This window comes from Heterocephalus glaber, unplaced genomic scaffold (genome assembly GCF_053883595.1).
Source record: "Heterocephalus glaber isolate CG9 unplaced genomic scaffold, H.glaber_assembly_v1.0 deba00001504, whole genome shotgun sequence".
Lineage (NCBI taxonomy): Eukaryota > Metazoa > Chordata > Mammalia > Rodentia > Bathyergidae > Heterocephalus > Heterocephalus glaber.
In genome coordinates, this window is record NW_028258324.1 from 52,308,206 (window position 1) to 52,318,899 (window position 10,694).

General features: G+C 33.2%; 1 protein-coding gene across 9 annotated transcripts in view; it reads left to right on the plus strand.

Annotated features, from left to right (window-relative positions):
• Window positions 1-7,221, plus strand: part of Naaladl2 (N-acetylated alpha-linked acidic dipeptidase like 2) — an 891,856-nt gene extending 884,635 nt beyond the window's left edge. For all 9 annotated transcript variants that reach the window (XM_087186985.1, XM_087186986.1, XM_087186979.1 and 6 more), the window contains one exon: window positions 13-7,221. In XM_087186985.1, coding sequence (XP_087043111.1) covers window positions 13-211 — 199 coding nt within the window. In that variant the 3' untranslated portion in view covers window positions 212-7,221. The remainder of the gene's footprint in view (window positions 1-12) is intronic.
• Window positions 7,222-10,694: the final 3,473 nt, after the last annotated feature.

Genomic DNA, 10,694 nt, shown 5'->3' on the forward strand with positions numbered 1-10,694 from the left:
ATTTCATTTCAGAAATATCCTGTACCACATGGATGAGAAGACAAGCCAGTTTTCGATACTCGTGGAGGCTTGGGAACACTGCAACTCACTTGCATCAAATGAGACCCTTCAAGGAGCTCTGTCAGAGGTTTTGAACAGCATTAATTCAGCTCAGGTTTACTTTAAAGTAGGACTTGAAGTGTTTGAGAGTTTCTTGGTAGCAAAGACCTGAGAATACTCTCAGCATTTTTTAAAAGTTTGTTTACAATTCTCTAAGCAAAAGCTCTAATCTGACCAGATTTTTCTGACATTGAGGACGTTTTCCCCTGTGGCTTTTCAACAAGTCTAAAGCTATTATTACGTGGTATTTTTAATGTACATAGAAAGAATCTTTTGCACATCAAAAATTGTTCTTATATCTACATTTCTGAAATGTAAAAGCAAATTATTGAAATAGTACTTAAGATTTATCTATTAAAAAAGTCTGCTGTATTTTTATATATAAAGTATTTTGGGAGGAAATTTCCATAAAGTTCTGGACATCTTCTCTCCTATGGACAGAACATGTAGGAACACAAAGTTATTCTCTGATAGAGCTATTAATGACCAAGTTTCTATACTAGAAATGGAGAGTTGATAGTTTCAGATTAATTTCACTATTAAGTGTTCAATATGAAGAATTGAAGTATTAAGACTCCAGTGATTCATTATCCAAAACCACTTTTAATGTTTCTGTCTTATGAAATGAAGTTCCTCTTCTTAACACAACTAGATGTAGTAATACACTGGTTATGAAATTGTATTTTTTAAGTATTAATGAAAAAAGAGCCATAAACATTCCAGGGAAAATTCTCAAGGTAGCTGCATAAAGCAATTTAAATGCAAAATTTTTTTCTAACAACTTATAAGGTTACTAGCTTTGAAACCCTTAATTTGCTTCAGTTGATTTTATAAGAATTTCAAAAGTGATGTACGTCTTCAGAGGGAGAAAACATTTCTTATTTCGTTTTCTGTGGTTTCTGTTAAAATCACTGAAACAGAGGCTACTCTAAAATGAAAGCGTCTCACATGACTTTTCCTTCCCACATCTTTTCTGAAACTCTGCTGTAAGGCAGTTTTCACAGAATACTATATAATTTTCACAGGAAAATAGCCAAGTTTCTCTTTGAAAACCCAAAATATCTTAAAAAGCATTAAAGTGTTTTTTATGCCACTGACAGAAAGACCTTACTCTGAAAGAAATATTTTTTTGTCAACAACTAACTGTAAATCTATGAAGTATATTTGATGTGTTTTTTCCTTCTTTATCCTTAATTGCAGCTAAGGTGAAAGCACAGAAAATATTCATGCTTCTAATTCTATGCAGACAATGTAGAGTTTTTTAGTAAGAATGCATTTCTTCCACACTTTAGTTTTTCTTTCATGTGGAAAATTCAGCTTTTAATATCGACATTGTCATTAAATATCTCCAGCATCCACTATTCCTCCAAACTCTAAAACTCTGCCTAATAATGGGCAGGTTAAACTTTTAGCTTATTATTATTAATAATTTAAAAAATGTACTCCTGACATTGGATAACACGGTTTCCCTAAAGAAAAATAACTCTCACAATATTTCTTACTCGTTTTCTTTACCAAACTCAAATAACTTCCCCATTACACATTCCCAGAACTACTGCAAGCAGTCCCTGTCTATGTCTTCACTTATGCATGAATATAAGCCTCGTCTTAGTTGAAAGAAAACTAATGTTGAAGGGAAAGAATTAATCAGTATTGATTAATGGATTTGTTAGAGTTCGCTTTTCCTACTGTAAGTAATGTTTATATGCCCAAAGCAGAGAATTGAGACAATTAGCTGGGTAATTCAAACAAATCCATTCTCATCAGAACAGCCTTTGCGTCCATATTTTCATATGAGAATTGAAACTATCTTACAATTTTTTAACCAATTTACTTATCTGAAAATACATGACACATTGAAGAGTGTGTACAGAAAGGATTAAAAGGATCAGGCTCTTGTGTGCATTGAGCTCAGTGCCCTCGCCTGCTCCGGAAAACTGAGCAGCGAGAAAGAATTAAGAATACCCGCACCGACTTGAGGGCTCACAGAGTGGAACGCCTTGCATCAAAGGACCTTAAATACTTAATCAAAAGTTAATGTGTTGATTTTTTTTAAACGTGGAGTTAAATTTAAAATAAGGAATGAAAAACTGTTATCATTTTAGTAGATTATTTTAGAATAAAATTCTAAATAAATTCCCTCCCGTGATTCACAATAGTTTTGAGAGCAGAGAATATTTTTATTCTTCATTTTATTTAAAGACTGAATATATGTAGGTAAGTCACACTGCATAGTTAAAAGTGCCATTATGTTATATCCCTCACTTCTAAATTATTTGGCTTTTGGCTCTTAGAAACTGCAGTTTACTCTGAACTAATCTGGTTTTGTTAGTCCATTTAAGAGATTATGTAAAGAAGCTAGATTATAATTAAAACAGATGTCCGACAATTCTATCGATGCTATTTTACATCTTTGACTGAAGCAAATTTAACTAGTAGCATTACAACTATAGTATGATTATCTCCAGTTTACTCCAGATTTGCAATATTTTAATTTTCCCCTAATAGATCCAAGGAAAATATCCTGGACAAGTTAATATCAAATGTTCGTGTGAATTGGTAGTATGTATAAATTCTTACGGAGACATCTGGGTACGTGCTACTTCTCAAAATTCTTCAATCTGAGGCTAGTACCAAAAGATAATGAATTCTAAGTAACTATTCTCTCATGAAAATGTGACAAGTATGTGTCTGTGAAATTTGTGTTTGGGCAGGTTGCCCATAGAATACTGCCCTTCCTAGAAAAGCATAGATCCTAACCATAAAAGGAAGCCTAACAAGTTCCAATCTAAGCTGCAGGATCTTGCCTTCAACCAGAGAAAGCATTCTCATGCCCGTCAGATAAAGTAAATGAAGGTGAAGTGACTATGAAATACACTTCTGGCAGTTAAGCTTCTCTGTTTTGTTACGTAACATATCTTGTTCCCTCTCTCTCTCTCCTCCCCCACCCCGAAGAGACAGAACAATAATCTTTTCCAGTCTCTTGTAAGTAACCAGCTATTTCATAAAATGTTCTATGATCTAGGCACACTGCTTTCCATTCCAGGCTAGCTCACTGTCTGATTATGTCTGACAAATCTTCCTCCAGTTTCTCAAGCTCCTTTGTCAAGGAACTGGTTACTTAAAGGAAATGGGAAATATCTCTACTTGACACCAGAATTCAGGAGGGAGGACACAGAACAAAATGTATTTATAACAGGATACATTAGCTTGGTATAAAATTAGCAGTCTGAATCAGTATTTCTCAAAATGTGAAATTTGGTGAGAGAGACCTTGGAATCTCTCTCTTCAGATTTCCAGATGATCTTTATGAACACTGAAGTTTAAGAATGTCTTAATATATATTAATCCTTGGTCCCTAGAAAATATTAATTGACATCACATCTAAGTAAATCAAAGAATCACAAATGAGGGAGCCCAAAGCTTTTTTTTATTTAAATGAAACTATTACCAAAAAAGACCTATTTTATATCTAAGAAAAGTATTCCAGTGTAGCTAAAATGTACCTGGTCATGTCAATCACAACTTTAGATATTTTCCACAAGGTTTTCTAATTTAATCCCTACAAAAACTCATCTTAAAAATGAGAAAACAAAGTGTAATGACATCCAAATTTCCAAAGTTATTAAAAAATACTGAGATGTGTCCCTCTAGTGTCTAATTCTATATTCTTCCAACTGAGTGCTCCATAAAACATCAGAAGAATTATTTGATTTAAGAAAGTGATATAATTGGAAATTTTAATCTACTTTTCCACAATTGTGCAGTACTGTGCTGTCTGCTACTTCTTTGGTATGATGGAGGACCTTGAAACAAATTTCACCATTCCTCAGTAGTATGCACATGTGTAGGGAAGTTTGACGATATCTATAGGGCATTAAAAATAAGTGTGTCAGTATAGACTATGAGGACAGCTAGACTTACAAATAGCAAAAACAAAACCAGAACCACAAGTCTCACAATTTCCCCCTCCAAATGCCTGTATAATTTCACTGAAAAGAGAATATATGCTATGATTTATAACTATGGTTATATATCAGTCTTAAAATCTAAGAGTAACTAATGAACTGTTTAAACTAAATATATGATACATAGTAGTTTCTCCATTAGAAAGATAAGTATAACAAAAATAAATATTTGTTACTTTCTAATAATGAATCAGCATCTTTGTCTCAGATAAAAATTATAATTATTTTCATAATACAGCTACATTGGTAAGCTTAGCCAAAAATGTTCTCCTGAGACATTCTGTGGCATGTGTAACTACTCCAAAAATTAAGCTTTTTCTTTGGATAACACATTGTCATCTCATTGGTTTAATAGTAATTTAAGAGTTACCTTAGCTACATATTTAAGAGTATCTATCTTAGCTACATATTTACAGCTTCAATTTAAGAGTATCTTAGCTACATATTTACTTAATGGAAAGAAATTATTTTAACCCCTTCCATGTAATCAGTGGAAGGGAAATGAGCCCACATATTCCAATAAATTTGTCAGCAACGCAATAGTCTCATCACAGGCTCCCGAATGCAGCTCAGAGTGGAAAACAAACAATGTGATATTTGAGAAAAATATCTAGCCCAGAATTTGTCTCTCTTTCATGAGTTTGAATGGTTAACCTGAAAAAGCCTATTACAATTTGCTATTCTGAAAGATCTTAAAAAGCTTCACAGTTTTATGCACCCTATTAAGTATGAATACTTTTCAGTTAAGTGGATTTGTTCTATACAATTTAGAATTTTAAATGATATGAATTTGAAGAAAATGTTTTCTGGTCATCACCCTGACCATGTGATTTTCTTTTCTCTTTCTAAATATATTCTGGCAATGAGATTAGACATTTTTCCCATGAGAAGTAATTTTAAGATCTATCCATCTCTAGATAAATGTATCTGTTAATCATCCAGAGTTTTAGTTTTATAATACCTTTCCATTATCCTTCAAACGTGTATACTAAAGTGCCTTTAGCATACTTGAAATTGCCAAGAATCTTGAGATCTGATTTATTGCAAGATGACATATTTCTCGAAGACATTTATAACTACATATTCAGATTGGATCAGAACTTACAAAGTAAAGGATTAAAGTGAGGTAGTTTCAGGTAGCATTCAAGAAAAAAGCTGCTTCGAATTTTAATGTTTCTAGTTAGATCATTTTTTGTTTGAATTATACAGTCATACAGTATAGCTTACTAGACTCAAAATGGTTATTTGGATATTTTTCTGCCAAAATACAATCATCTATGCCAAAGCAATGCATGGCTACTCCAATTTCGTATGCAGGATTCAGTCAAGAATTTACTCTGAAGCAGTTGTTTCAGTGCCTACATGTAGACAAAGCTTTAATGAGTGTAGACAGAACCTAACAGTATTTCATTTAATTCTTTTGATCTCTTAAGCCAAGAAACACTTAGGTAGCTTTTCTCAGAGGGAAACGGATTTTATTTTCCAGGGGCCAATTAATATGCAGCACCTCAGTTCCCAAAGGACCAGACAGGTGCCTGTACTATGCCATATGTCATGTGCTATATTCCTGAATGCTCAAGAGATTAATATACAATCATTACTATGAATTATTATGTTGCATTGAAATTAAGGTTGGTTTTTTGTTCTAATTAAAATATAAACCTGTCATCTGTACAGAATTTAGCTAGAGATGCAGAGTCTCTATTTTAATGAAATACATATATTTTTCAATCAAACTGTGTATTTATTTAATTAACCTGCTAGTAATTATAACTTTCCAACTTCCTCAAGAACCTTTATTGAATATATTACCATGCTGATGGTTAATACTTGATTATGCTTTGTTTTTGGCATTTTCTAGCCATTTCTGAATCATGTTTTCAATGTCTATGGTAGGTTTCCTTAATAATACTTTTCATTTAGCTTCATTTCAAGCTGGTGTGACTGGATTAACTTACTCTGAAAGAGAATAAAATGCTGTTACTCTGCAAATATAATTTTGGCATATGTACTTAATAAGAAAAAATATACAAACAAAATATTTTGCTACACCATTGCAAGTTGTCTGCAGGAAGCAAATGCCTAGATGGTTAAGTCTAGCTCACATAATCATATTCCAAATACGTTATAGATAATTCTATTTAGCAGCTGAGATAGGACTCTATTAGGTGATTTAATGTTTACTTTGCAAACAGAAAGGTTTAGTGAAAAAGATATCCCACACATTCTAACTGCCTACTTGGAGAATAAGTACAGAATTGTATTCAGAAAAAAAAAAAAACACCCTAGGACACTTTGAGGGGGTAGTTTGTTTTTACAGAACTCCAGAAAATCAGCATGACATTTTGATAATGATTTTGTATATGTGTTTGGAATGTTAATATACACCATGCATTTAATATTTTAATCAGTCTATAATGTAACAACATTTAAATATATATGTTTTTATAAAAATTAAATTGTTAGTGATTTAACATTAAAAATATAGCTCTAAAATGAAGAGTGAGGATGAGCAGGAGATTTATCAACTAACTTGGGTTAAAATTTGAAGGATTACTTTTTTAAAAACATTCCATTGATTAAAAACAAATACTTCTCAAGATGTTATTCAATTACAAAATTGCACTGACCTATTTTAGTGTTAAGTTTTGTTCAAGGTAATTTGATTATCATCTGTGATTTAGAAATCTTTTTATTTACAGATATTTTCACTGTCATTGTCTTTGTTGTAATTGATTTTAATGGCCTCAATTAGAGACATGTGTATGCAATTTTCTAATTATTGTATAGAGTTGAATGTCTGATTTCTTAATGTGTGGATGCCAAACAGAAATTTAGAGCTATCTATATTTTGCCCAAGCATGATCTCAGTTCATTGTATAACATTTTTGGGTTACTTAGTGTGACTCAGTATACAGCTTTTGTTGTGATTTGGAGTTACAAAAAATGAATTGGGATAACACATTCCTTAAGAATATAAGTGAATATTTTATATTTCAGTTGCTTAAATATTTGCACATAATTAAAAACATAGTACTATGAAATGAAGGCATCTTTTCAAAAACATTCTAAATCATAATGCAATGAATATGTACGGACAAATGGTAATGTTTAAAACACCCATTTAAAATGTATTAAATACAGGTGAAAATCATTTATATTGTGTGTTTTATGATGAAATATAGTATTTTAAATATGCAAAATGAATTTGTTGTTAGTATGTTTTATTAGGGAATTTTATTTACAAAATGTGGATCACATCAAAACAGGGTGTCCCTTTGTGTAAGGAGCATGCTACATCCAATGTTTTATCATCTTTATTCGTCTTTACGTTCCATTTTTGAGCTTTCAGTGTGTGCCAAGTTCTAACATCAGGTGATATTATATGTGGCAACTCCAGTGCTAGAGAGTACTGTTTCTGAAAAATGCTGTCTGTTATTTATCACACAGAAAAAGGATCTCTGCTTGCCTGGCATAGTAGGTTTCATCTGTTTCTTCACGCAGCAAACATTTCCTAGGAGCCTATTCTAAACCAGGCACTGTACTGTGTTAGGCGCTAAAGATACAAATATGATCAGCACACTGACCTGCTAGGATATGACAGCCAAATAGGATATAACAGTTCAGTTTATTAATAATACAAGATTTAGTAATATCATGGACAGTAGAATTTGTTGTAAACATACTGAGAGAGCAGTTATAGCTGAAAGACACCATATGCTCAAGCCACATGTCAGTCCCAGTGGGCCTTAGGCTTTCTAAAAAAGACTGTCTTTCTCCAGTACATGTTATACAACAGCTATCATTTATTAGGGCTTATCATTGTGTTAGACTCTGGTTTGTAAAGATTGGTTCGATGTTATTTAATCTTTAAAGTACCTTGTGAGATAGATATTATCATTCTGCCCCATTTGATAGATGAGAAAACTGAGGGTAAAAGAGACTGGTAATATTTAACAGTTATTATGTTGTGACATACATATAGAAATTTTTAAAACTTTGGAAAATCTATAGGATAACACATCAATCTACTCAGGAAGGAAAACTAAAACATTATGAAAAATTATGAAGTCATGCATCATTTGATAATGGTGATATGTTCTGAAAAATGTTATGAAAAGCATTGAGCAAACTTGTCATTGTATGTACATCACAGAGTATACAAACTAATGTGGCCACTCCATCACTGGGCAATATAGTTTTATGGTACCACCATTGTATGTGCAATCTGACATTGATTGAAACATCATTGTGAAACCCATGACTATGTTATTCATGGACACATATTCCATGTGCTAAAATATAGACTTAAGGAAAATAATTCATGACAGTAGGAGAGAAACGAGAGATAAGAATGAAGCACATAGGAAAATCTTAACAGTAATAATTTATTTATTTTATAAATGAAAAAGAATTGAATCAAATGTAACAAAACATAGAGTGGTAGATTAGGTTATTATTCTATGTTTTTACATCCTCACTTAACAGTTTGAGTGGTGGATACATGTATGTTTGTTATGTAATACTTACTGGTTCTCTATTAATCTTCAAAGTAACGTAACATCCCAGAACAGTGGTCTGATTCTGAGTCCACAGTTATAAACCACTAATCTGAGTAAAATCCGCTGAGTATAAACCACTGATCTGAGTTTCTAAATGATGAAATCTTCTAAGCTAAATCCCTTCCCTCTCCCCTTCAACTATATTAATCTTATGAAGCAGTTTTCATATAGCATTCTCTGATATCCTACATGCTCATAGGTGTAATTTCAGGATAGTTGTATGTCTTGTTAACTTTGTTTCTCTTTAATTCTTTCCTATCTCAATAAGGACACTGAATTCTCAAAGAAAAAAAAGAATTATCTTTGATTCTCTTGTTTCCCTAACTCCCTACATCCCATCCATCAGCAAGTCGCTAACCCTTCTACACCTCTCCATGGGCAGTCTCCCCACCCTACTCAGTTACCTTCTCTCTTTTGCTGCAATTTATTAGCCATTGTAAGTATTTTCAGCAGAGAGGAATTTATAACAGGTCAGTGATTACAAAATTATTGATAGGCTAGAATAACAAAAATATGAAAGTGTTATTTCTTAAACAGAAATTGCAGGAAACTGACTTTAGGTCTGGAGAATCTTCAAAGAAGAAATCAGATAAATGAGGAGCTGACAGTCCATTGACACCATTGAAAACTTCCTGCTGCCAGTGGGACTGTACACAGGCTGAAAGAATCACCACATTGTTGAACAGAAGTTTGAGAGTCTCTGCTCTCTTTGTCTCCCCTACCAAAAGAAGAAAAAGTTTTTAAAAACCAAATATCTTTCATACTTTTTTTTTTTTTGGTACCAGGGATTGAACTCGTACCTTTGTTTTTTGATACTCTCACAATTACCTGTCATTAGCAGATGCAACTGGAATCCAGTAGACACAAGAATCTGTGAGATTCATGATCTCCATCTTAGCCTTCTGGGGGAGAGGTGGGTGAGTGGTTGTGGGACTGACTGCACACTAATCCCGGTGGCCACTGTCTCCAAATGAGTCATTTTACTTCATGCATGAATGAAAGAATATTCCTAACTCATTCATCCACACATATCAGGATCATTTGTTTTTCTCTGAATCTATCTAGATCATTTAGTCATGAAATATATAATTAACTTGAAATGGCTTTAGTGTAATTTTTCCACACCATTTCATAACCAACAGAATGGCTGCAAAGCAGAGCTAAGAGAACAAAAAGCATGTCCACATATATATATGGCAGAATCTTAAGTCTTGAATGGTGGTCTACATAAGCTGATAAGAAAAGAGAGAAAAAGTAATTCAATCTTATGGAACCCAAGTAAGGTTTCTCAGAAAAAAGAAATATTTGATTTGAGCTTGGAGAGTGAGTAAAAGTACATCAGGGAGGAAAAGAAGAACACTATTCCAGAAAAAAGGCACAATATATGCAAGTCACACAGGATAGAAAGGACTGAGTATTTTCCTAATTTTATGTTTTGAAGTTTTTGTTTCTTTTTTCTCAATTCATTAAATTCATACTTTTTAAAAATTATGAGTTTCTTGGAAAGAGCAGTATCTGAACTGCTTATTTTTTAGTTCAGATAACAGTTACTATTATAAAATATTTAGGGTGGCTAACATACAGACAGAACAAATTAAGCATATTTCCACCATGATGAAGTCATAGGGGACTGATCAATTTTGATTGTCAACTTGACTGAAGCTCCTGGAGAGATGACTGGATATGAGGGTGTATCCTCATCAATAGGTGATTCACCGATAAGTGTGTTCGTGACTGGGTTATTAGCAGGTAGAATCTACTTGCAGGAAGTAGATGGTGAAGTGCGACCTCGTGGTCCCTGGCCACTTCCACTCTGAATTCCCTGGCCACTCTGTTTCTTGGTTACCTTAAATTGAGCAGCTTTCCTCCACCATGACCTTCTGCCATGAGGTTTAAGCTGACCAAAGGCTGGTACTTCTGAAACAGTGAGCCAAAATAAACCTCTCCTCCTTCAAGGTGTAGGTAGCAGGGATTTTGTTCCAGCAATGGGAAATAGATCCATACACATAGTGTTAGTGGTTGCTCATCATTTTTAGCATCGCACATTAGAACGATATCCAAGACC